General features: G+C 45.8%; 1 protein-coding gene across 3 annotated transcripts in view; it reads left to right on the top strand.

Annotated features, from left to right (window-relative positions):
- ak5 (adenylate kinase 5) overlaps window positions 1-26452 on the top strand; it is an 87727-nt gene extending 61275 nt beyond the window's left edge. For 2 of the 3 annotated variants that reach the window (XM_043698685.2, XM_087990254.1), the window contains exons 9-14: window positions 4803-4845; window positions 6975-7010; window positions 12739-12902; window positions 15082-15183; window positions 17732-17911; window positions 26066-26452. In XM_043698685.2, the coding sequence (XP_043554620.1) occupies window positions 4803-4845; window positions 6975-7010; window positions 12739-12902; window positions 15082-15183; window positions 17732-17911; window positions 26066-26200 (660 nt within the window). In that variant the 3' untranslated portion in view covers window positions 26201-26452. The remainder of the gene's footprint in view (window positions 1-4802; window positions 4846-6974; window positions 7011-12738; window positions 12903-15081; window positions 15184-17731; window positions 17912-26065) is intronic. The other variant, XM_087990255.1, reaches the window with a different exon arrangement.
- The last annotated feature ends 1020 nt before the right edge of the window (window positions 26453-27472 follow it).

The raw sequence follows: 27472 nt of genomic DNA, 5'->3' as shown, positions 1-27472 counted from the left end.
TTATCCCATCAAAGTTGGCTTTCCTGCAATTAATCATTCTTTCTTTGGACCGCTCACCACCCTATTCCATAGTCACCCAAAACATTACGATACAGTCATCACTAAATGTTCTCCCACTGACATGTGATTTCAAGAACTGTGTCTCATTTCCCATTGGACAAAACACATTATTTTATGGAACATTCCCCTGGACTTAATCTCGGATCAGTTGTCCCTCTCTGCTGTTTACACTACTCCTATCCCATTCTATATTCAGATAATTAAAGTTGCCTTTTTGGACCACTGCATAACCTTCACATCTCTGTGTGTGTTCATTTACATCCTTCCCACTAGTTGGTGGTCTATAGATTACACCAAGCCATGTTCTTTGACTCGAATCTGCTCTTGACCCCTCTTAGACATCCTCTGTCCCCAGCACTCTAATGCTCTCTTTATGTGCAGGATGTACTCCAGTATTGATTGAGCTGGTCATGACCAAAAGGACATAGCTGCTGGACTGGGCGTCTGCAGCAGGTGGTGAGGGAACCAACAAGAGGGAAAAACATAGCTGACCTCATCCTTATCAATCTGCCAGCTGCAGATGCATCTGCCCATGACAGTACCAGTAAGAGTGACCATTGCACAGTCCTTGTGGAGACAAGGTTCCACCTTCACATTGGGAATAACCTCCATCATGTTGTGTGGCACTATCAATGTGCTGAATGGGTTAGATAGCAAACCGGTCTAGCAACTCAAGACCGGGCATCCATGAGGCACTGTGGACCATCAACAGCAGCAGAATTGCACTCCAGCTTAGTCTGCAACCTCATGACCCAGCATATCCCCCACTCAACCATTACCATCAAGCCAATGGTTCAATGCAGAGTGCAGGAGGGCATGTCAGGAGCAGCACCAGAGAAACCTGAAAATGAGGTGTCAACCTGGTGAAACTACCAAACAGGATGACTTGCATGTCAAACAGCATAAGCAGCAAGTGATAGACAGGGCTAAGTGATTTCACAACCAATGGGTCAGATCTAAGCTCTGCAGTGCTTCCACATCCACTCGTGAATGGTGGTGGACAATTAAACAACTCACTGGAGGAGGAGGCTCCACAAATAACCCCATCCTCAACGATGGAGGAGCCCCACACATCAGTGCGAAAGATAAAACTGAAGCTTTCACAGCAACCTTCAACCAGAAATGCCGAGTGGATGATCCATCTCGGTCTCCTCCGGTGGTCCCCAGCTTTACACATACCAGTCTTCAGCCACATGATATCAAGAAATTGTTGGAAACACTGGATATTACAAAGGCTATGGGCGCTGAAAACATTCCAGCAATACTACTGAAGACCTGCGATCCAGAACTTGCCGCGCCCTTAGACAAGCTGTTCCAGTACAGTTACAATACTGGCATCTATCCAAAAGTGTAGAAAATTGCCCAGATACATCCTGCAGATTAAAAACAAGACAAATCCAACTCGGTCAATGGCCATCAGAAAAGTGATGGAAAGTGGCATCAACTGTGCTATCAAGCAGCACCTGATCAGTAATAACCTGCTCAGTGGCGCCCAGTTTGGTTTCCACCAGGGCCACTCAGCTGCTGACCTCATTACAGCCTTGGTTCAAACATGGACAAAGAAACAGAATTCCAGAGGGGATGTCAGAGTGATAGCCCTTGATATCAAGACTGCATTCAACAAAGTGTGTATCAAGGACCCCTAAAAAACTAGAGTCAATGTGTATTGATGGATATGGGGTGTGCGGAATTCTCTGCAAGTTAGAATCATACCTGGCACATAGGAAGATGGCTGTGGTTGTTCGAGGTCAGTCATCTCAACTCCAGGACATCTCTGCAGATCTCTCACCTGCAACATCTACATGCCAATCTGAGCATCTGACTCCCAGACTTACTGTACTCTGTGTATTTACATACATGCATGGTAACCCAGATTTGATTAGATTAGATTACTTACAGTGTGGAAACAGGCCCTTCGGCCCAACAAGTCCACACCAACCCGCCGAAGCGTAACCCACCCATACCCCTACATTTACCCCTTACCTAACACTACGGGCAATTTAGCATGGCCAATTCACCTGACCTGCACATCTTTGGACTGTGGGAGGAAACCGGAGCACCCGGAGGAAACCCACGCAGACACGGGGAGAATGTGCAAACTCCACACAGTCAGTCACCTGAGTCGGGAATTGAACCCGGGTCTCTGGCGCTGTGAGGCAGCAGTGCTAACCACTGTGCCACTGTGCCGCCCACTTTATACTAAAGGTTATGTAGTTTAGATTAGATTACTTACAGTGTGGAAACAGGCCCTTCAGCCCAACAAGTCCACACCGCCCCGCCGAAGCGCAACCCACCCATACCCCCACATTTACCCCCTACCTAACACTATGGGCAATTCACCTGACCTGCACATCTTTGGACTGTGGGAGGAAACCGGAGCACCCGGAGGAAACCCACGCAGACACGGGGAGAACGTGCAAACTCCACACAGTCAGTCGCCTGAGGCGGGAATTGAACCCGGGTCTCTGGCACTGTGAGGCAGCAGTGCTAACCACTGTGCCACCGTGCCGCCCCAAAGACTGTAGTATTTAGACTGTAGTATTTTCTCAGACTGCACCCATCAATTTACTGTTCTCTATTTTAGAGCTATCAATCTCATCCAGTAATACTGTGCAGTCTCCGGTATTGTCTCATTGTTTACACATTCCTGCTGAATTAGTTGAAACCCTCTCCAGTAGAACTGGTAAATCACTCCCAGCATGCAACTCAGTCCCAGCTCTGCTCAGGAGTTCATACTGGGTTCATACAGGTTCCAATCTTCCCAGAGCAGGTCCCAATGTGCTAAGGCAACTCTCTGTGTGGAGTTTGCACATTCTCCCCGTGTCTGCGTGGGTTTCCTCCAGGTGCTCCGGTTTCCTCCCACAATCCAAAGATGTGCAGGTCAGGTGAATTGGCCATGTTAAATTGCCCGTAGTGTTAGGTGAAGGGGTAAATGTAGGGGAATGGGTCTGGGTGGGTTGCGCTTTGGCGGGTCGGTGTGGACTTGTTGGGCCGAAGGGCCTGTTTCCATTCTGCATGTAATCAAATCTAATCTAAAGTTCCTCATCCTGCATTAATTTTATACATTCATCTGTTTTATCCTCCTCTTCCTCTATTCACTTGTGTGAGGCTGTGGGTGTAATCTGGAGATTGCTATTAATCCTAGTTTTCTCCCTATCTCCCTTAATTCGAAATGAAAGACAACTTTCCTTTTTCTATCTTATGCTGTTGGCTCCAACTTAAATCCAAACCGGAGTGCACAATCCTGGAATTCCCACCCTAACTGCATGGTGGATGTACTTACAGTACGTACACTGCAGCAGTTGAAGGGCGCAGCTCCCCTCCACCATCTGAAGAATAGGTAATAAATGTTCCATTTCCCCAATGCAAATAGTGCAAACAAACATTACTAGATTCCCTCAAACTGTTCACTGGCAGCAAGAATCCTATTGTTTCTTCACGGACTGTTTTTCTGAAAGGCAGTTGTGAAAATCAAGGGTTAATGTGGGCAGCACGGTGGCTCAGTAGTTAGCACTGCTGCCTCACAGCACCAGGGTCCCAGGTTCGATTCCAGCGTCAGGTGACTGTCTGTCTGTGAGGAGTTTGCACATTCAACCCGTGTCTGCGTGGGTTTCCTCTGGGTGCTCTGGTTTCCTCCCACAGTCTAAAGATGTGCAGGTCAGGTGCATTGGCCATAGTGTTAGGTGCATTAGTCAGAAGGAAATGGGTCTGGGTGGGTTACTCTTCAAAGGGTTGGTGTGGACTTGTTTCCACACTGTAAAGAAACTAATCTAATGTGATTGGTTAAAAATCAAATTCCTTTCCGCATCAAACAAATACAGTTTGAAATACCACTGTAAGATTCACCTCATTAACAGGGGCTGTTGCAGCAATGAAACTCTGTTCGCTGGCAATGTTTCACTTAAAAAAATAAATATTGCTTGGCTTCAATTAACATGGAGTGAGAAATATGGCACCTAATGGGCTATACACCACAGCATATTAAAATGGTCTGTGAGGCAGAGGGAAGGCACCTCTCATTATCCATGCTCACCATTTTTCTCCATTTCTTTCACTGGGCCTGTCAAAGGCTCGTATTTCAATGAGCTCAAAAAAGCTTCCCCTGTCAGAACTGATTTAGTCTCCCATTAGAAGCTGCTCTCATTGCGGAGATCTGTCTTGGTGTTCCATCAGCATCAATCCACACATTTCACACTTTGTTTTATTGGGGACACCCTACACGGGCCATTCATTCCCGTGCTAGCTCTTTGAAAGAACTATTTTCAAAAAAGGTTTTTGTTGGTTAACTATTCATGTAGGTGGGTTCTGAGGAAGGGTCACTGGATTTCTCTGATTTCTCTCCACAGATGCAATTCTGTAATTTCTATTTTTGTTGCTCATGTAGCAGATTCTGTTTGCCATGCGTTAATGACGTGCCCTGTTTCCTACTTTACAACAATGAGACAACACGTCAAAACAGTGTGCTCAAAGTTGCAAAGTGCTTTGGGCTATCACAAGGTACTGAGATGTTATAGGGGAAGGCCTCTACTTGTACTTTCAGCATTGTCTTGGAGTTATATTTCTGCCCATATTGTGTACCTTTGGCTACTATTCACGTGCAGGATATTGGTGAAGCCACATTTAGAATACAGCGTACAATTCTGATTGCCTTTCCAGAATAACTGCTTTAATAATTGTACAGCTCAAAAGCTCTGTAGCATCCATTTCAATAAGACTTTTGATTTTATCTTTATATTTGGCAGATGGATAACTGGTCCACAACATCTGAAGATACCAAAATGGAAGGTTAGTATTGATCTTAACTTGGAAATCCAAGCAATGGGCCAAGGCTTGCCATCAGGATCACACTCCCCACAGTAATCCAGAGGCTCTGGCTAATTCCTGGGGTGGGGAGAGGTCATGGGTCCCAGTGCATAAGAACAGATCTCTGCAAAGCCTTCCTGCAGAAAAATCATTCTCTCTCAGTTTTTACCCCTTGTCTCTCAAACACCTTTTACAGGCAGAGAGAGGGAGTTCCAGATTTCCACTACGTTCTGTATGAAACCATCCTTTCCAACATCATGGCTGAACATTAGCAAATACTCTCAATCCTCCTCCTCCACCCTGTTGATGTAGACGGGGGCGAATTCTCATCCTTTCTTCCTGAAGTCAATGATCAGTTCTTTCGTTTTGCCGACATTGAGAGAGAGAGGTTGTTCTTATTGCACCACCACCAAGCCCTCTATCTCCTTCCTGTATTCTGACTCCTCATTGTTAGATATCTGTCCTACCACGTTGGTGTCATCAGTGAACTTGTAGATGGTGTTTGTTCGGAATTTGGCTACACCATTTTGGGTGTACAGATGGTACAGTAGGGGGCTAAGAATGCATTCTCAAAGGGCTCCAGTGTTGAGTGTTATCGTGGAAGAGGTGCTGCTGTCTATCCTCACTGATTGCGGCCTGTGGGTCAGGAAGCTGAGGATCCAGTTGCAGAGGGTGGAGGTGAGACCTAGATCTCAGAGTTTTGAGATCAGCCTGGAGGGGATGATAGTGCTGAAGAAGGGAGCTGTAGTCAATGAGCAGGAGTTGATGTAGGTGTCCAGATGTTCCAGGGATGAGAGCAGGGCTAGGGATATGGTATCCGCTATGGGCCCGTATCATTGGTAGGCAAATTGTAAGGGATTGAGGCAGGCTGGGAGACTGGAGTTGATGCAAGCCATGACCAGCCTCTCGAAGCACTTCATGGATATTAAGGTCAGAGCCACTGGGCAGTAGTCATTAAGACACGTTGCATGTACTTTCTTAGGTACTGGGTGATGGTGGTCTTCTTGAAGCAGGTGGGGACTTTAGTTTGTAGCGGGGAGATGTTGAAGATATCGATGAACATCTCCACCAGTTGCTCAGCACAGGGTCTGAGCGCTTGGCCAGGGATCCATGGCTTTCCCAGGAAGACCAATTTAATGTTTGCAGCAGTGACCAAGGGAACAGCTGTGTCTGGGTCTGTTGGTGCAGGCATCACCCCGCCACTGGCATTCTACTCAAACAGAGCATAGAAAGCATTGGGTGCATCAGGGAGGAATGTGCTTTTGTCTGCCATCTTGCTCTGCTTCATTTTGTATCCCGTCATGTTGTTTAGGCCTTGCCGCAGGTGACAGAAGTCTATGATTGGTTTGAGCCTCCAACTTCATCCAGTGCTACCTCTTGGCATCTCCAATGGCTTTGCAGAGATCATATCGGGATTTCCTGTAGACATCTGGGTCGTCTGATCTGAACACTGCACACCTGGTCTGCAGTGTGGAGTGCATTTCCTGGTTCATCCAAGGTTTACAGTTGGAGAACACCCAGATTACGTTGTTTGGCACACAGTCCTCCACACACCTGTTAATGAAGTCTGTGACAATGGTGGTATACTCGTCAAGATTTTCTGCTGAGTACTTGAACAGGGTTCAATCCACCGATTCCAAGCAGTCCCAGAGACGGTGTTCCACAGCTTTGGAGCAGCATTGTACTTTTTTTTGTGAAGGCTCCTCCTGTTCCAGCTTCTGCTGGTCTGCTGGGAGGAGGAACACAGCGGCGTGATCTGGGCTTCCAAAGTGTGGGCAGGGGATGGAGTGGTTGGTCTTTTTGATGGTTGTGTAGCAGTGGTCCAGAATATTCGGTCCGCTGGATGGATCAGGAAACGTGTTGGTGGCACTTTGGCAGCGCCTCCTTGAGGTTTCCCCGGTTGGAGTTGAAGGCCACGATAAATAAGCCTTAGGGAAGTTTGAATAGTATAAAATTATCCAACAAAAAAAATCATTACAAGAACAAATCATTTCCTGCTCTGTTGGATCTATTAATCCTTTGGCCTGATTAAAAATGTGAGGAAAGCTCAGGGGCACAGCTCCTACAATCTGTTTGCTGATTAGATTTTCAATTAATAATTTTTTTTGCAGAAAACCCGAAGCAAGCCAAGATTATCTTTGTTATTGGTAAGTAGCACTTAGAGCAGATTTATCCAATAGGCCTTTTTGAGTCTTCAATGACTGAGACTGGTTAATTATACCAACTAACACATTCTTGCTTTGTGAGATGTTGATGACTCCAGGCATACAGCTAACTGTTAGATACAAAGGCTAGAAGACTCACATTTAAATACCATGTTTCACAATTTCCACACAGTGATATCGAGTTTGCATTTTTAGGTGAGCCTCTGGGGTAGGCTGTGGTTTAAGTGCAACTATCTGTTAGTCAATATGCAGTTGGATTGTTTCAGGAGCTGTTCCCAGCAGGTACTGCCTGTTGTTGGCTCATCCTGTATCTACTGTTGTTAAGGGTGGCTGAATGGTTAGCATTGCTGCCTCACAGCACTAGGGACCCAGGTTTGAATTAGAAGGGCTAATGCCCGAAACGTCGATTCTCCTGTTCCCTAGATGCTGCCTGACCTGCTGCGCTTTTCCAGCAACACATTTCCATCTTTGAATTAGCCTCAGGCAACTATCTGTGTGGAGTTTGTACATTCTCCTTATGCGTCTCGTTTGGGTGCTCTGGTTTCCTGCTACAGTCCAAAGATGTGCAGGTTAGGTGGATTGACAATGTTAAATTGCTCACAGTGTTCAGGGATGCGTAGGTTAGGTGGATTAGCCATGGGAAATGCAGGTTTACAGGGGTAGGATGTTCTTCAGAGAGTTGGTGTGAACTTGCTGGGTCAAAATACTTGCTCCCACACTGTAGGGAATCTATAGAGAGTGTTTCAGAAGCACCTGGGAAACTAGCCCAAGCGTGGATGGAGAATGTATGAACCCAAATAATGCACTTTTTTTTAGAAAGATAGTCGCTGTTGATGGGAAATATGACGGACAGTTTGCGTACAGGAAAATCCCACAAGTATTGACATTCAAATAGTCACTTGGGGGAAGACAGCTAGACTGCGCCTCATTAAAAAGATACATTTTGTTGAAGATTTACACCTCGAATGCATCAGGACAATTACATTGATAACCAATTTGAGATTACCATGGTTGGGTTTGCAGTGGGGCACACTTGTGAGTTCTGGAGATCACGTGTTCATTTATAGGGCCCACTTTGCAGACAGAGAGAAGATGCATGCATACTGTGCCTGTGTCACTTTTACAAAATGGGTGACAGCCATTCTCTGGCCTATTCCTCAGGACAATGCCTCACAGCGCCAGAGACCCGGTTCAATTCCCGCCTCAGGCGACTGACTGTGTGGAGTTTGCACATTCTCCCCGTGTCTGTGTGGGTTTCGTCCAGGTGCTCCGGTTTCCTCCCACAGTCCAAAGATGTGCTGGTCAGGTGTATTGGCCATGTTAAATTGCCCGTAGTGTTAGGTAAAAGGGGTAAATGTAGGGGTATGGGTGGGTTGCGCTTCGGTGGGGCAGTGTGGACTTGTTGGGCTGAAGGGCCTGTTTCCACACTGTAATTAATCTAATCTAATCTCACCAACTGCCTGGATTAACTTTAAACACAGCTTGGCAGTTAACTGTCAGTCATCCTCTAACTGGTGCATGCTCTAAGACACGTCTCAACCTCCAGAGACCACTTGCTATCAATCAATACTCCTCATCCAGTATAGAATGCTGATTTTCTCTTCTCACGCTTGTGAAGAGATGAGTACAAGATGAAAAGCTTTGACATAATGTGCTCTTTTCTCTGCAACACCCAAACGCCAATGTTCTGACAACCAGGTAATCTGGTGAGATCAGAGTCAACATTTCACAGTCCAATCTCTCCACTGAAGCTGGGTGGCCTGCTGAGTATTTTCAACATTTTTCTGCTTTAGAGATTTCCAGCATCGCAGTATCGAGAGTGATATTGGTTGAAGGATAGATAATGGTCAGGAAGAATTGCCTCAATCTGCTTTGAAATAGCAGCCACAGGATCTTTTATGTTCCATATGAGAGGGCAGATGGGTTCTTTGGTTTAACATCTTGACCAGAAGACCTTGTCTCTTCTGTTCTGACCTTTCTTTGTGATCTGAGCTATTGTTAACACCAATGGGCAAACTGCACAGCTTGTAAAAAACTCTTGAATGATAGAAGCCTGGTAAATGTTCCTACCTGAAACATATACCTACAGTAGGCTGCTGACCTCTGTGCAGGAACTTGTCTTAATGGGGTTGTAGGTAACACACTGTCAAAAGTGCACTATCTTTTATTAATGGTCTCAGGAATAAGAATGGTCAGTTTTGTTTGTCTGTATAATCTTCCACAAATCCTGAAACAGGTTAATGCCTTCAGTGAAGCATGGCAGGGGGAGGGATGTTTCAAATGAATGCAGTGACACATTCATTACTAACACCTCTCTGGGCCACTGATGGTTCTAACGCTTCTCTCAGTAGCACAGTAGGTTCTACTCCTGACTACATTAGTGGGAACACGGCAGATAGTGGAGAGCCATCAATTTATCAGTCTGTGCCCTGAGATTAGATTGTTCAACTTGGTCATTTGAGTGAACCCTGTAGCTACCCAGTTAACACACCTGATGAAGAAGAATATTGCACATGCAGTGAATGATTGCACAGACTTCATTTTTTTGATTTATGTCCTCTTCCTGAACTTTGAAAATAAATTGAAAGTCATTCTGGCTGCATTTCAGCTTCAGTTAGACCAAAGTATTGACTAATTCCGAAAGCAGTCCTTCAAGTGAAGCTGTAGTTAACTCATAGCCATAGAGTCTTAGAGATGTACAGCATGGAAACAGACCCTTCAATCCTACTTGTCCATGCCATCCAGACATCCTAACCTAATCTAGTCGCATTTGCCAGCATTTGGCCCATATCCCTCTAAACCTTTCCTATTCATCTATCCATCCAGATACCTTTTAAATGTTGTAATACTACCAGCCTCTACAACTTCCTCTAGCAGCTCATTCTATACACGCACCACCCTCTAAGTGAAAACGTTGCCCCTTAGGTCCCTTTTAATTCTGTTCCCCCTCACTCTAAACCTATGCCCTCTAGTTCTGGACTCCCCTACCCTGGAGAAAAGATCTTGTCTATTTACGCTATCCATGCCCCTCATGAGTTTATAAATCTATATAAGGTCACTCCTCAACCTCCGACGCTCCAGGGAAAAGAGCCCCAGCCTATTCAGGCTCTCCCTATAGCTCAAATCCTCCAACCCTGGCAATATCCTTGCAAATCTTTTCTGAACCATTTCAAATTTCACAACATCCTTCCTATAGCACGGAGTCCAGAACAGCGCGCAGTATTCCAAAAGTGGCCCAATCAATGTCCTGTCCAGCCACAACATGACCTCCCAACCCTAATACTCTAAACACTGACCAATTTGCTAGATTGATATCACGATTAAGGGATTTTAGATGCAAGGAAAAATTAGAGATTGGTTTTATTTTTCTTGGAGCAGAGAAGATTAAAGGATAACTTTGTTGAGGTGTTCAAAATTGTGAACAATTTTGACAGGGTAAAGAAGGATATTCTGTTTCCACTGGTTGTTATGTCGGTCACTAGGCGTTACAATTTCAAGATTGTTAGCATGAGAGCTAGGAGTGAGATGAGGAGGAACTTCCTTACTCAGAGAGGAGTTAGGATTTAGAATGTGCTGCCTGGGGGCGGGTATTGGAGGCAGACTCCATAGGAGTTTTCCAAACAGAGTTGGATAGATACTTGAAAGAGCTGAAGTTAAAGTGCTAAGTTGATAGCTCAGGAGAGAGAGAGACCAGTTGGGTTGCTCTTTTGTGAGCCAGTACAGACAGCAAACATGCTATAAAATTCTATGTTTCTATAGGTCAGGAATGTTTTGGAATACTCCCCACTTGCCTGGATGGGGGCAGCTCTAACAACACTCAAGAAACTTGATTCTTTCCAGGACAAAGCAGCCCACTTGATTGGCACTACATCCACAAGCATCCACTCCCTCCACTACCCATGCTCAGTATCAGCAGTGTATACTATCTATAAGATGCACTGCAGAAAGTCACCAAAGGCCCTCAGACAACACCTTCCAAACCCATGACCACTCCCATTGAGAAGGTCAAGAGCAGCAGCATGGGAACAACACCACCTTCAAGTTCTTCTCCAAGCCACTCACCATCCTGACTTGGAAATATGTTGGCGTTCCTTCACTGTCACTGGGTGAAATTCCTGGAATCCCCTCCCTAAGGGCATTGTGGTCAATCCACAACTAGTGATCTCCAGCGGTTCAAGAAGGCAGCTCACCATCAGCTTCTCAAGGACAACTAGGAACAGGCAATAAATGCTGGTCTGGACAGCGACATCTATATCCCAGGAGTGAATATTTTAAAAACATCAGGAGGCACATTAGTAAAGTATAACATTTTCATCTCAAACAGTTTTTAAAGAGAGGTGGGGTATCTAAATTGGTTCTTGGTCAATGTCACTGTGGCCAGCTTCACTGGAAACAGATTAACTGGTTGTTCATCAGATGTTTCTGTGACCTTGCTGCGTGCAAATTGGCTGCATTTCAGAAGTAATGGGAGCAAGATAAAAGCATTTTGTGATGTTGACTTCTCTGCTGCCCTCTCTGTTTGGGAGGTGTAAATGAAGTTAGTGAAACTTGAAAGGGTTCAGAAAAGATTTACAAGGACGTTGCCAGGGTTGGAGGATCTGAGCTACAGGGAGAGGCTGAACAGGCTGGGGCTGTTTTCCCTGGAGCGTCGGAGGCTGAAGGGTGACCGTATAGAGGTTAACAAAATTATGAGGGGCATGGATAGGATAAATAGACAAAGTCTTTTCCCTGGGGTCGGGGAGTCCAGAACTCGAGGGCATAGGTTTAGGGTGAGAGGGGAAAGATATAAAAGAGACCTAAGGGGCAACTTTTTCACGCAGACGGTGGTACGTGTATGGAATGAGCTGCCAGAGGAAGTGGTGGAGGCTGGTACAATTGCAACATTTAAAAGGCATTTGGATGGGTATATGAATAGGAAGGGTTTGGAGGGATATGGGCCGGGTGCTGGCAGGTGGAACTAGATTGGGTTGGGATATCTGGTTGGCATGGACGGGTTGAACTGAAGGGTCTGTTTCCATGCTGTACAACTCTATGACTCCATCTAATAATAACTACCAGCAGCTATGGGCACATCTAACTCTAACCCATCATGGAATACAGAGTTCGATAGATAGAATCCTTACAGCATGGAAGCAGGCCATTTGGATCATCGAGTCCACACCAATCCTCTGAACAGCATCCCACCCAGACCCACCCAATCGCTGTAACACTGCATGTCCCATAACTAACCCACACATCCCTGGACACTCTCACATGACTCAGTCACCCTAACCTGCACATCTTTGGGCTGTGGGAGGAAACCGGAGCACCCAAAGGAAACACACACAGTCACCAGGAGAATATGCAAACTCCCCACAGACAATCAGCCAAAGGTGGGATCGAACCCAGGTCCCGGTGCTGTGAGGCAGTGGTGCTAACCACTGAGCCACTGTGCAGCAATGAAATAAGGAAGCTGCCCACTACACTGTCAAGAGAAATTAGGAACGGATAACAAATGGCAGCCTAGCCAGCAAGACCAGTGAAGGAATTTGAAGAGAAATTAGTTTTACTCTGTGCAATACACCACAATGATTACATTGCATGGTTATGAAGCTGTTTCTAGACCAACAGAGGTCAGGAAAATGCTCAGTAAATAGAAGTTGTTTGCTGCACTCATCACATGTCATATCTCGAACCCTTCATGTACTGAATCCCAAAATATCCTTTAAAGGTGGTCCAGGCTCAGGCAAGGAAACTCAGTGCAAGAGGATAGCAGCACAGTATGGTTTCACCTACATATCTTCAGAAGACATTCTACGTAATGTGGTAGCAGTGGGGCCAGAAAGGAGAAGAGAGACACGGGAAACCATGGAGCCTGAGGAACTGGTGCCAATGGTGAGTGAAATCAGTCTTTCCGGAAATTGCACACATTCCCAACCTGGAACTGAAAGGTGGGATTTTCGTAGGCCCATGTTTAGCTTTTAGATGGACCTGCAGCAGGGAAGGGGTTTTTTTTGGCCTGGAAGGAGGAAGAAAATACTTTCCTGACAGAGGGTTTAATTTTTGTGATTAAGTTCTCAAAATGTTTCATGCAAGTCAGGTTTTGTGGTCAAGAAATCTCTTTTGCATTTATTAGCACGTCATGAATATTCATCGATGTTGCAGCTTTCCAGAATTACATTGGGACATGTGTTGGTTCACCAAACACAAATTATGAAATGGCTCGATAAATTAAATGTGAAGCTGCAATAGGGTTAACCCTAACCCTATCATAGGGTAGAGTTCTACCCCTGAGCTCCAGAGAATGGGCGGCATGGTGGCACAGTGGTTAGCACCGCTGCCTCATAGTGCCAAAGACCTGGGTTCAATTCCCACCTCAGGTGACTGTCTGTGTGGAGTTTGTACATCCTCCCTGTGTCTGCATGGGTTTCCTCTGGGTGCTCTGGTTTCCTCCCACAGTCTAAAGCTGTGCAGGTTAGGTGAATTGGCCATGCTAAATTGCCTGTAGTGTTAGGTGACGGGGTAAATGTAGGGGAATGGGTCTGGGTGGGTTGCACTTCAGCGGGTCGGTGTGGACTTGTTGGGCCAAAGGGCCTGTTTCCACACTGTAAGTAATCTAAGAATAAAGATTTTCTTCGGTGACTCGGCTCCTTCAATAACCGGGCTCTTTCTTTCTGATGTTCAGAGGTGAAGCCTCTCTGTGTTGACTATCTCGCGAAAAGTTTCAGTCAGATGTAGTCTGGCTTGTTGTTGAATGCTCACAGTGCCAGGCCCTAACTGGAGGACACACCACACTGTAGAAAGGATGTGACTGCACCAGAGAGGGTATTGAGGAGATTCACCAGGATGATGCCTGGACAGGAGGGCCTGCAGTAAGGGGGAATGATCGGACAGGCTGGGCCATTTTCCCTGGAGCAGGTTGAGAGGGGACCTGATCGAAATAAAAATCTAAGAATGTAAGAACTGAGAGTCTAATGATGACCATTGTCAATTGTTGGAAAAACCCATCTGGGTCACTGATGTCCGTTAGGGAAGGAAATCTGCCATCCTTACCTGGTCTGGCCTACAAGTGTTTCCACACCCATAGCAATGTGGTTGACTCCTAACTGCCCTCTGGGATGGGAAATAAATACTGGATGCCCTCATCTGTGAATGAATAAAAATGAATCGAGGTGTATAAGATTATGAAGGGCATAGATAGTTTGGATTGGAAGGCACTTTTTCCATCAGTAGAGAGGGCAGTAACCAGGAGGCATTGATTTAAGGTAAGATGTGGAATGCTAAGAGTTGAGGAGAAAGGGTTTCACTCAGAGGGTGGTGGTGGGAGTGTGGAAATCACTTCCTGAAAGGATAGTTGAGTTAGAAACTTTAATAACCTTGAAGCAGTACTTAGATCTTCACATCCAGGGCGTGGGCCAAGAGCTGGAAACTGGGATTTGTGTCGATCAGATCTTTGTTGACCTGCATGGAAATGATGGGCCAAATGGTCTACATCTGTGCTGGTAAAGGCCTACAGGTCAAAGGGACCTCCCCCTGCCGTGTACTTCTGTTGTGAACATGATCAGGTTTGGATGTGGTGCACACCATCAGCTAATTAAGGTGACAAGGTGGCTCAGTGGTTCGCACTGCTGCCTCACAGCGCCAGGGACCCAGCTTTGATCCTAGCCTCAGGCGACTCTCTGTTTGCACATTCTCCCCATGTCTGTGTGGGTTTCCTCCCACAGTGCAAGGATGTGCAGGTTGGGTGAATTGGCCGTGCTAAATTGCCCATAGGTGCATTAGTCATGGGTAAATACAGGGTAGGAGAATGGTCTGGGTGGGTTATTCTTCGGAGGGTCAGGGTGGACTTGTTGGGCCAAATGGCTGTTTCCCCACTGTAGGGAATCTAATCTAATGGCCTGGGGAGCTTGCGTAGACACTGGTTGGGGAGTTTGCTGCTCTGATGGAACTGCAAAAGAAAGTTGAAGGCAGTTTGGGGCTGGGGAGAATGGGGAGAGACTACAAACGGAGAATTACTCTGACCGACTGTTGCTGGAAACGTACCACTGACTTTCTCCTTCCACGCTGTGTGCAGGAGATGCTGAAAGACACGATAATTAACAGCATGGATACAAGAGGGATTCTCATAGATGGCTATCCTCAGGAAGTGAGGCAGGCAGAAGAATTTGAGAAGAAGGTGAGTTGGTATAAGTGCGTGCATCCACCAAATGGGGTAAAGTGGGGAGGGAGGAGGGCAGCACAGATACTGTGGATGGGTAAGACTTTAGCAGTTTTAATTGTGGGGGTTTGGGTGGCTGGACAGCTGGTTTGTGATGCAGAATTACACCCACAGCATGGGTTCAATTCCTTCACCAGGCTGAAGTTACCATTAAGGTTTGCTTCCCTTTATTGGTCAGAGCATTGAGTACAGGAGTTGGGAGGTCATGTTGTGGCTATACAGGACATTGGTTAGGCCACAGTTGGAATATTGCATTCAAATCTGGTCTCCTTCCTATTGGAAAGATGTTGTGAAATGGCGGCTCAGTGGTTAGTTCTGCTGCCTCACAGCGCCAGGGGCCTGGGTTCAATTCCTGCCTCAGGCAACTGTCTGTGTGGAGTTTGCACATTTTCCCTGTGTCTGCGTGGGTTTCCTCTGGATGCTCCGGTTTCCTCCCACAATCCAAAGATGTGCAGGTCAGGTGAATTGGCCATGCTAAATTGCCCGTAGTGTTAGGCGCATTAGTCAGAGGGAAATATAGGGCAGGGGAATGGGTCTGAGTGGGTTGCTCTTCAAAGGTCCTGATTCCACACTGTACGTAATCTAATCTAATCTAAAAATTTGAAAGGGTTCAAAAAAGGTTTACAAGGATGTTGCCAGGGTTGGAGGGTTTGAGTTATAGAGAGTGGTTGAACAGGCTGGGGCTGTTTTCCCTGGAGGCTGAGGTGTGACCTTATAGAGGTTTATAAAATCATGAGGCGCATAGATAGGGTAAATAGACAAAGTCTTTTCCCTGGGGTGGGGGGGTCCAGAATGAGAAGGCATAGATTTCGGGTAAAGGTGAAATAAAAGGCACCTAAGGGGCAACTTTTTCACTTAGAGGGTGGTGCACGTATGCCAGAGAAGTGGTCGAGGCTGGTAAAATTGCAACATTTAAAAGGCATCTGGATGGGTATATGAATAGGAAGGGATAGAGGGATATACATCTTTATGACTCTTCTTCTCAATCTCACACCTCACCTGACGGGTGGCATCCCTCATGTTAAATCACTGTCAGTCATCTCTCTTTCATGAGAATGGTCCTCTGGGACTATAGTGACTTGGCTTCTTTTTACATAGACAAGTAGAAACGAAGAACAGGATTAAACTATTCGACCCAGCTCTGCCCTTCAAAGTGATCACAGCTGATCCTCTACCTCAACGCCATGATAGTACTGTCATTGACAACTGCTATCACTTTACTCATGATGGAGAGTGAACTGATGGGCTAGTAATTGACGAGATTAGATCTGTCCTTTTTTTGGAGGGACAAGATGTACCTGAACAATATTCCACTTTGACAGAAAGGGGTGGTCAAGACACGTGCACAGGGGTTTCAGGAGAAGTAGCCAGTGTTGGAACTGCACCGTAGCAAAGGGTTAGCCATGGGCACCCACATGGGCCGCAGCACGGGCGGCACGGTGGCACAGTGGTTAGCACTGTTGCCTCACAGCGCAGAGACCCGGGTTCAATTCCCGCCTCAGGCAACTGACTGTGTGGAGTTTGTACGTTCTCCCCGTGTCTGCGTGGGTTTCTTCCGGGTGCTCCGGTTTCCTCCCACAGTCCAAAAATGTGCAGGTCAGGTGAATTGGCTATGCTAAATTGCCCGTAGTGTTAGATAAGGGGTAAACGTAGGGGTATGGGTGGGTTGCGCTTTGGCGGGTCGGTGTGGACTTGTTGGGCTGAAGGGCCCATTTCCACACTGTATTGTAATCTAATCTAATCTTCATTGGACAGGTGGAACAGTCCATCTTCTGCAGTTACAACAGTATCATTCCCCACCTTTTTCTCTGCTACATTGATGACCGTATCGGCACCACCTTGTTCTCCCACAAGGAGGCTGAGCAGTTCATCCACTTCACGAGCACCTTCCATCCTGACCTCAAGGTCACCTGGACCATCTCAGTCACCTCCCTCCCCTTCCTGGACCTCTCCATCTCCATTTCCGGCAACCGACTGAACATGGACATCTATTTCAAACCCACCGACTCCCACAGCTACCTGGACTACACCTCCTCCCACCCTCTCCTGTAAAAATGCTATCCCTTACTCCCAATTCCTCCGCCTCCACCGCATCTGCTCCGAAGGGGACAAACTCCACCATAGAACATCCCAGATGGCCTCCTTCTTCAAGGACCGCAATTTCCCCTTCCACTTGATCAACAATGTCCTGCAGCGTATCTCCTCCACTTCCCACACCTCCGTCCTTGAACCCCACCCCTCTAACTGCAACAAAGATAGAACTCCCCTAGTCCTTGCCTTCCACCCCACTAATCTCAGGATACACCACATCATCCTTCATCATTCCTGCCACCTACAGTCAGACCCCCACCAGCAGAGATATTTTTCTCTCCCCACTCCTATCAGCATTCCTCAGAGACCATTCCCTTTGCAACTCCTTCATTTGGGAAGTCTGAGGCCATGTATGAATGCAGATTTCCTATGTGTTCTTCTGGAATTGAAATTTCTGCACGTTCCTCTCTTTCAGATTGGTCAGCCCAGCCTGGTGCTTTTCCTGAGCTGTTCCACAGACACACTGGAACAACGTCTCCGGAAATCAGCTCAAGCGAGTGATGGTGATGATAATGTTTCCAGGCAGATCGAAGCCTATCTCTCAGCAGCTCAGCCAATCATTGAGAAGTACCAGAGGGAAAACCTCATCCATAAGGTAGTCAGGAAGATATGCATTTCCTTCCACCTCTGTGACTCAAGGACATCAGAATGCCCAATGTTAGTACAGCAAACCTAGTTATAACCAGCACCTTCCAAATCAGCACTTTTATAAACTAGCAAACTTTGTTTTTATTCATCCACGGGATGAGGGCTCTTCTGACCAGGCCAGCATTTATTGCCCATGCCTAATCACCCAAATGGCAGTTAAGAGTCAACCACATTGCTGTGGGTCTGGAGTCACATGTAGGCCAGACCATATAAGGATGGCAGATTGTTTCCCTGAAAGACATCAGCGAAGCAGCTGTGTTTTTCCAACAATGGATTCCTGGTCATCATTAGACTCTTTATTCCAGATTTTGTTTTATTGAATTCAAAATCCACCATCTCCTGTGCTGAGATTCTGACCCAGGTCCCCAGAACATTACCTGGGTCTCTGGATTGACAATTAATCTAGACTCTGGTTTTCAGCATCTGCAGTCCTTGTTTTTACCTAACCCAGCAGTAATGCCATCACCTCCCTGAGACGTTTACTGTATTATTCTGTCTAATTATTATAGTTTTTAAATTCATTTACCTCCATATAAATGTGTATGTTCAATCAAATGGCCATATAAAATATCAAGAGTTGATTCAATTTCAAGTCAATTTCTCCTCCAATACTGCAATGTCCGAGTAGTCGGATGAGGGTGCAAGTGAGAAGGCTCTCTGTGGTGAGTTTTATTGAAGAGAAAGTTGCATTAGTATTAGAACATAGAACAATACAGCACAGAACAGGCCCTTCAAACCTCGATGTTGTGCTGAACTGTGAACTATTCTCAGCTCGTCCCCCTACACTATTCCAAAATCATCCATGTGGTTATCTAAGGATTGTTTAAATCTCCCTAATGTGGCTGAGTTGACAACATTAGCAGGTAGGGCATTCCACACCCTTACCACTCTCTGCGTAAAGAACCTGCCTCTAACATCTGTCTTAAATCTATCACCCTTCAATTTGTAGTTATGTCCCCTCGTACACGCTGATGTCATCATCCTAGGAAAAAGACTTTCACTGTCTACCTTATCTAATCTTCTGATCATCTTGTATGTCTCTTAGCCTTCTTCTTTCCAATGAGAACAGTCTCTCAGCCTTCCCTCCAGACCAGGCAACATCCTGGTAAATCTCCTTTGCACCTTTTCCAATGCTTCCACATCCTTCCCGAAATATGGGGACCAGAACTGTACACAATATTCCAATTGTAGCCGCACCAGCGTTTTGTATAGTTGCAGCATGATATTGCGGCTCTGGAACTCAATCCCTCTACGAATGAAACCTAACACACCGTATGCCTTCTTAACAGCACTATCCACCTGGGTGGCAACTTTCAGGGATCTATGTACATGGACTCCAAGATCCCTCTGCACATCCACACTACCAAGAATCTTTCCATTGACCCAGTACTCTGCCTTCCTGTTATTCTTCCCAAAGTGCATCACCTCACATTTAGCTGCATTGAACTCTATTTGCCATCTCAACCCAATTCTGCAGTTTATCCAAGTCCCCCTGCAACCTGTAACATTCTTCCAAACTGTCCACTACTCCACCAACTTTAGTGTTGTCTGCAAATTTACTAATCCATCCACCTATGCCTGCATCTATGTCATTTATAAAAATGACAAACAGCAGTGGTCCCAAAACAGATCCTTGTGGCATGCCACTAGTAATCGGACTCCAGGCTGAATATTTTCCATCAACCACCACTTGCTGCCTTCTTACAGAAAGCCAGTTTCTAATCCAAACTGCTAAATCACCTTCAATTCCATGCCTCTGCAATTTCCCAATCAGCCTACCATGTGGAACCTTATCAAAGGCTTTACTGAAGTCCATGTACACCAGGTCAACTGCCCTACCCTCATCTACATGCTTGGTCACCTTCTCAAAAAAACTCAATGAGGTTTGTGAGACACAACCTGCCCTTGACGAAGCCATGTTGACTATCTGAAATCAAATTGTTGCTGGCTAGATGATTATAAATCTTACCTTTTATAATCCTTTCCAAAACCTTTCCTACAACAGAAGTAAGGTTCACTAGTCTATAATTATCTGGGTCATCTCTGCTGCCCTTCTTGAACAAGGGCACAACATTTGCAGTCTTCCAGTCCTCAGGTACTAAACCTGTAGACAAATACGACTCAAATATCAAAGCCAAAGGCTCTGCTACCTCCACCCTAGCTTCCCAGAGAATCCTCGGATAAATCCCATCCGGCCCAGGGGACTTTTCTACTTTCACTCCTTCTAGAATTGATAACACCTGTTTGTAACTAACCTCGATCCTTTATAGTCTAATATCTAGTACCTCATTCTTCTCCTCTGCAATATTCTCCTTTTCCTGAGTGAACAATGATGAGAAATGTTCGTTTAGCACTTCTCCGATCTCCACAGGATCCACACACAACTTCCCACTTCTGTCTTTGACTGGCCCTATTCCTACCCTGATCATCCTTTTATTCCTCACATACCTATAGAAAGCTTTAGGGTTCTCCTTTATTCTATTTGCTAAAGACTGCTCGTGTTCTCTCTTTGCTCTTCTTAACTCTCTCTTTAAATCCTTCCTAACTGATCTGTAACTCTCCATTGCCTCATCTGAACTATCTTGTTTCATCAACACGTAAGCCTCCTTCTTCGTAACAAGAGATGCAATTTCTGTCATAAACCACAATTCCCTTACCTTATCACTTCCTCTCTGCCTGACAGGAACATACCTATCAAGGACATGCAATATCTGTTCCTTTATCCAGCCCCACTTTTCCATTGTCTGCATCCCCTGCATTTTGCTACCCCATTCTATGCATCCTAATTCTTGCCTAATCGCATTATAATTGCCCTTGCCCCATTGATAACTCTTGACCTGTGGCATGTACCTATCCCTTTCCGTCACTAAACTGAACGTAGTTGAATTATGGTCAATCTCTCCAAAGTGCTCACCTACAACTAAATCAAACACCTGGCTGGTTCATTGCCAAGCACCAGATCCAGTCTGGCCTCCCCTCTTGTCGGCCCTTTGACATACTGTGTCAGGAAACCCTCCTGCACACATTGGACAAAAACTGACCCATCCAACGTACTAAAGTTATAGCATTATTATTTAAGTAATTTATGCTATAAATAAAGTATAACAGTGCTGTGTTTATCCCCTGCATTACATGTGCGTTTTTACATTGATTACGTGGAACTCTTGATTATCTGGGATATCGAACAATCAGCACATTCCTGGTCCCATCGGTGTTGAATAATAAAAGGTTTGCTGTACTTTTTCCAAAGTGAAGCCACTATTATGTTGGAAATGGAGAAGGTAATCTCCACACAGTAAGAGCCCACAATGACAATAGCCAGCTAATCCAGAAGCAGGAATGCTGGAGAGTTGGGAGATAAACAAAAGCCAGAAAATCTCAGCAGAGCATGTGGAGAGAAAAAAATTAACAGGTCAGATCAATGATCAGAGAGTACATAGAGAGCAAAGATGAACAAGGGAGAAAAAGCAAATACAAATCTCACCAAACAGCAGAACTTCTTCAAGCTACACTGAGGAATCTGTGTAAAGCTGTCTGAAGCTGGTTTGGTGGTGGTTTTTTTATTTCAAAAATATACTTCATTCATAAAATACTTTGATGATCTATATAACTGGACATGCCATACATATGTAAACATTCCATTTGTTTGCATACCGAAACAGAGTAATCATTCCTATTTACAGGTCTGTACAATTACATTTTTAGCTGAGGCGTCAGCAGAGCCCAAATCACTGCGCGGGCCCCCTGTTCTTCTTTAGGCAGGCAGATGTTACACGGTGGTCTTTCCCCACCGCGCCTTGGCGGCAGCTGCCCCAAGCTTCAGCGCGTCCCTCAACACGTAGTCCTGGACCTTGGAATGTGCCAGTCTGCAACACTCAGTTGGGGTCAACTCCTTCAGCTGGAAGATCAACAGGTTTCGGACTGCCCAGAGAGCGTCCTTCACCGAGTTGATGATCCTCCAGGCACAGTTGATGTTCGTCTCGGTGTGCGTCCCGGGGAACAGACCGTAGAGCACGGAGTCCCGCGTCATGGCGCTGCTCGGGACAAACCTCGACAAACACCATTGCATTCCTCTCCAGACTTCTTCTGCGTAGGCACAGAAGGAGGTGTGTGACTGTCTCCTCCCCCCCCCCCGCAGCCGCTTCGAGGGCAGCGTGTGGCGCGGCTGAGAGTCCGGGCGTGCATAAAGGATCTCACAGGCAGAGCCCTTCTCACCACCAGCCAAGCCACATCTTGGTGCTTGTTGGAAAGTGGTGGTGGAGGGGGGGATGCTGGTGTTTTACAAACTTAAATTACAGCCCTGGCTCAGCAGCATGGCTGAGCCTAAGCAAGCACTATTCCATTTTGTCAGTGTTACCATGCTTCCTGCTTCACGTGGTCTGAAAGGCACTCAGAATACAATGAAGGGAGAACTGCCTCCCACACACACAAAAAAACTTATGTTTATGTCGTGACTTTCACAGCTTCAGGACATCAAGGGTTTTACAACCAACCAAATGTCTTTCAGGTTTGACCATCATTGTAATGTAGGAATTCTGGCAGCCAATCTGTATGCAGAAACTGCAAAGTAATGTTTTAGTGACTGTTTCGAGGGATGGATTTGGCCAGGATATTGAAGACAAATCTAAAATACAACAAAGAACGTAGATACTGAAGATCTGATGCAAAAACAGAAATTACTGGAGGCTGGCAGCATCTGCGGGAAGAAAGCAGTTGATGTTTTGAATCTGATAACTCTTCATCAGAACTGCCTTCAGAGGTTTGAGGATGAGAAAATTGGCCTAAACTGTTAAATTAATAATCTCAGGGCCTCCTACGCAACAACAGTTGGGCAGCATGGTGGCTCAGTGGTTGGCACTGTTGCCTCTCAGCGCCAGGAACCTGGATTCAACTCCACCCTTGAGCGACTGCCTGTGTGGAGTTTGCACATTCTCCCCATGTCTGCATGGGTTTCCTCCGGGTGCTCCGGTTTCCTCCCACAGTCCAAAGATGTACAGGTTAGGTGGGTTGGCCATGCTAAGTTGCTAATAGTATCTGGGTATGTGTAGGTTAGGTGGCTTAGCCATGGGAAATGCAGAGTTGTGGGGTTGGTTGCAATGCTTTTTAGAGGATTAGTGTGCACACACTGGACTGAATGGCCTGCTTCCTCACTGCAGATTCAAAAAGTGCTTGTTTTTCCAAACTGGAGGTCTGTGATCAGCAGTGTGCCACAAGACTCGGTGCTGGGTCCACTGCTCTTTGTCATTTATATAAATGATGCGAATACAGGAGGTATGGTTAGTAAGTTTGCAGATGACACCAAAATTGGAGGTGCACTGTACAGTGAAGAAGGTTACCTCAGAGTACAACAGGGTCTTGATCAGATGGGCCAAGGAGTGGCAGATGGAGTTTAATTTAGATAAACGTGAGGTGCTGCGTTTTGATTGGACAAACCAGGATAGGGCTTATACACTGAATGGTAAGGTCCTGGGGAGTGTTGCTGAACAAAGAGACCTTGGAGTGTAGGTTCATAGTTCCTTGAAAGTGGAGTCACAGGTAGACAGGAGTGGTTAAGAAGGCACTTTATTGCCTTCATTGTTCAAAACATTGAGTATAGGAATTGAGAAGTCATGTTGTGGCTGTACAGCACTTTGGTGAGGACACTGTTAGAATACTGCGCTCAACTCTGGTCTCCCTGCTACAGGAAAGATGTTGTTAAACTAAAACAGATTTAGAAAAAAAAATTACAAGGATGTTTGCTGGCACTGGAAAGTTTGAACTATTGGGAGAGGCTGAATAGGCTGGGGCTGTTTTCCCTGGAGCATCAGAGACTGAGGAGTGACCTTATGTAAGTTTATAAAATCATGGAGGGGCATGGACAGGATCAATTGACAAGGTCTTTTCCCCTCCAGAGTAGGGAGTCCAAAACTAGAGGGCATAAGTTTAAGGTGAGAGGGACAAGATTTAAAAGGGACCTTAGAGGCAACCTTTTCACACAGAGGGTGGTGTGTGTATGGAATGAGCTGCCAGAGGAAGTGGTGGAGGCTGGTACAAGTACAACATTTAAAAGGCATCTGGATGGGTATATGATTAGTAAGGGTTTAGAGGGATATGGGCCAGGTGCTGGCAAATGGGACTAGGTCAGATTGGAATATGTGATCAACACGGATCAATTGCACTGAAGGGTGTGTTTCCTTGCTGTATGATTCTGTGATCAATGTAAATTTATTTCTTCTGTGTGTATCCTGAATAGATTTAAAACTGTGAAGCAAAAATCATGGCAGTATTGAGAAAACGGACTCAGAGTTTTCTAGTTGCCTGTTAATGTGTGGCCATGCTGATGAGCCGTGCAGGTTTAAAGGTGAACAATGCTATATAGTTTGCCCAGGTCACGGCACCTGAACTTGATAATGCAGGATCACACTGAAAGCCCAGCCTGGACTGAGTGATCAGAACTGTGTTCGGTTTATGACTCAGAACAGAGAAAGCACACCCACAGAAGAAAAGGCTCTGTGTACAGACGGTGGAGCAGACAGGTGGTGATTAATGGGCAACGTATAATGGCGCACTATCAAATTAGCTATCTATTTCAGCTAAGGTCCAACTTTGTCTTTGAACAGAGAAAATGGAAACCAATTCAATACCACCTGTTTTATATTACCTTTCAAAGAAAGAAAAACAATGCCCCAGGCTCACAGACACACAGAGACACTTGCATGTACAGAGAGCAAGACACACACACAGAAATACATGCACATAAAGAGAGAGACACAGACACACATACATATACAGAGAGACACACACAGACACATGCACAGACAGGGAGAGACACACACAGAGAGGAACACACACACACAAGAGACACATGCATATACAGAGAGACACACAGAGACACATACACAGAGAGACACACAGACACACAAAGACACATGCACACAGAGTGAGACACAGACACACAGAGACACATGCACATACAGAGAGAGAGACACACACACAGACACATGCACAGACAGGGAGAGAGACACAGATACACAAAGACACATGCATATACAGAGAGAGACACAGACACACAAAGACACATGTACACAGTGACACACAGACACATGCACATACACAGAGAAACACACAGATATGCACAGACAGGGAGAGACTCACAGGCATAGAGACACATGCACGTACAGAGAGAGACACACAGTGACACATGCATATACAGAGACACACACACAAAGACACATGCTCACAGAGAGAGTGAGACAGACACACAGAGACACATGCACATACAGAGAGGGATACGCAGACAGAGAGAGAGAGACACACACACAATTTCACATACAGAGAGACATACACACACATACAGAGAGAGGGAGAGAGAGAGACACACACACACATACACACACTACAACTAACGTCCCGGAATAAACGACTTAGCCAGAGCAGGCTATTCGCCCGTTGCGTCTACTCTACCATTTATTGAGGTCGTAACTGACCTGGTTTAATCTCAACTCCACTTTCCTGCCTGCCTTCCATCACCCCCTGCTCACTTTTCAATCAAAAATCTGAAAACCTATAAATCCAAAGGCCCAGACCTCACTCACAGGAGGTAAAGGTATTGACACCACCTGAGCTAGTGGTATTTTCTTTCTTGAATGAACTTATTCAGACATGTCATACCACCCAAGGTTCTGGAATAGGGACCTATTCTGGTCTGGTCCAGAGATAGGGACAGTAGCACTATACCTCAAGAGCCCTTCATGAGATATTGGTAGACAATTTCTAATCAATCTATGCAGAAATATTATTACACACCCCTGGAACAGGTGAGACTTGGTCTGAGGAAATGGTATTATTTTAAACAATACTTTAGCACAGCCACCTTCCCTTTCTGGACCCTTTTCTAGTCTAGAAGCTAACTTTCACTGTAGAATTCAGCCCTTTTTAGATATTCTCTGTTTGACCAGTTCAGAGATGTTGTGATACATCTTCAGAACAGGTGGGTATGAAAATGATCAAACAATCATTGCTGCCCATTGACTTGAGCAGGAAAATGAATGCGTGCACTTAACAAATTTGAATTTGCTTTTGTCTTTAAATTGTGCAAACTGTAATGCCTTCTGTTTTACAGATAAATGCAGAAGAAACTCCTGACAAAGTATTCCAACAGATCGGTGAAGCTATCCTTTCTATCCAAGAGAGTAGCACAAGTGACGTGACGTTGGATGGATTCCTGTCGGAGGAACTGAGTAGCACAGGGTATTGAGTCTTAGGGTAGAATGCTCCCCTCCTGGAAGGTGGCTAGAAATAGCTTGGGGGCAAGTTGACCCCAGAGACATTTGCGCCCTACCTAGCTCACCAATTAGGTCCTGGATGTGAGCATCCATTGAAGACACTACTTAAGACCCTTAAGTGATCAATTATTGGCCCGTTAAGGGCTTCAACTCTCCGCATCCCCAAGCTAAGTGGCTTGTTTCTTGACTAGGTAACCATGGCGATCTGAATTGAAGAGTGTGGAGCTGGAAAAGCACAGCCGGTCAGGCAGCATCCGAGGAGCAGGAGAGTTGATATTTCGAGCATAAGTTCTTCATTAGAAATTCCTGAAGATCTTATGCTCAAAGCGTTGACTCTCCTGTTCCTCAGATGCTGTCTGACCTGCTGTGCTCTTCCAACTCCACACTCTTCGATTCTGATCTCCAGCACCTGCAGTCCTCACTTTCGCCTGACCATGGCAATCTGTCAGTGATGGGGCCTCTAATTGCCCCAAACTGTGGACAATCAGACCCACACGAGGGACAAAGGGGTGATCTTTGAAAGCCTCCAATCCCCCCTTTCCCTGCAACATGCTCCCAATGAGAAGCTAAAGACTCCGTTGGATCCACTGAGCGGCTGGCGTGATCAACAGTCTTTCAGGATCCAGACCCTCCAATTGGGGAAGTGAAGACACTGCTGTCTGGGCTTGTGATAGGTCGAGATACTCTCCAAAGCTCACCAACCAGCTGATTGGCGGGTAATTGGTTGAGCTCTCTCGACAGTGGAAGTGGCTAGATTATCAATGTTTCAGACTTGGATGTTAGTTCGCCCTCACACTTAAAGTCATAGTGTCATAGAGATGTACAGCATGGAAACAGACCCTTCAGTCCAACCAGTCCATGCTCCACCAGATATTCCAACCCAATCTAGTTCCACCTGCCAGCACCCGGCCCATATCCCTCCAAACCCTTCCTATTCATATACTCATCCAAATGCCTTTTGTACCAGCCTCCACCACTTCCTCTGGCAGCTCATTCCATACACGTACCACCCTCTGTGTGATAAAGTTGCCCCTTGGGTCTCTTTTATATCTTTCCCCTCTCACCATAAACCTATGCTCTCTCGTTCTGGACTCGCTGACCCCAGGGAGAAATCGACTTTGTCTATTTATCCTATCCATGCCCCTCATAATTTTGTAAACCTCTATAAGGTCACCCCTTAGCCTCTAATGCTCCAGGGAAAACAGCCCCAGCCTGTTCAGCCTCTCCTTACAGCTCAATTCCTC

The sequence above is a fragment of the Chiloscyllium plagiosum genome, unplaced genomic scaffold, assembly GCF_037043375.1.
Source record: "Chiloscyllium plagiosum isolate Xiang-an unplaced genomic scaffold, Cpla_swu_hap1 HiC_scaffold_9, whole genome shotgun sequence".
Taxonomy (NCBI): domain Eukaryota; kingdom Metazoa; phylum Chordata; class Chondrichthyes; order Orectolobiformes; family Hemiscylliidae; genus Chiloscyllium; species Chiloscyllium plagiosum.
The sequence above is the reverse complement of the archived record's forward strand: the minus strand, read 5'-3'. Positions and strand labels throughout refer to the sequence as shown.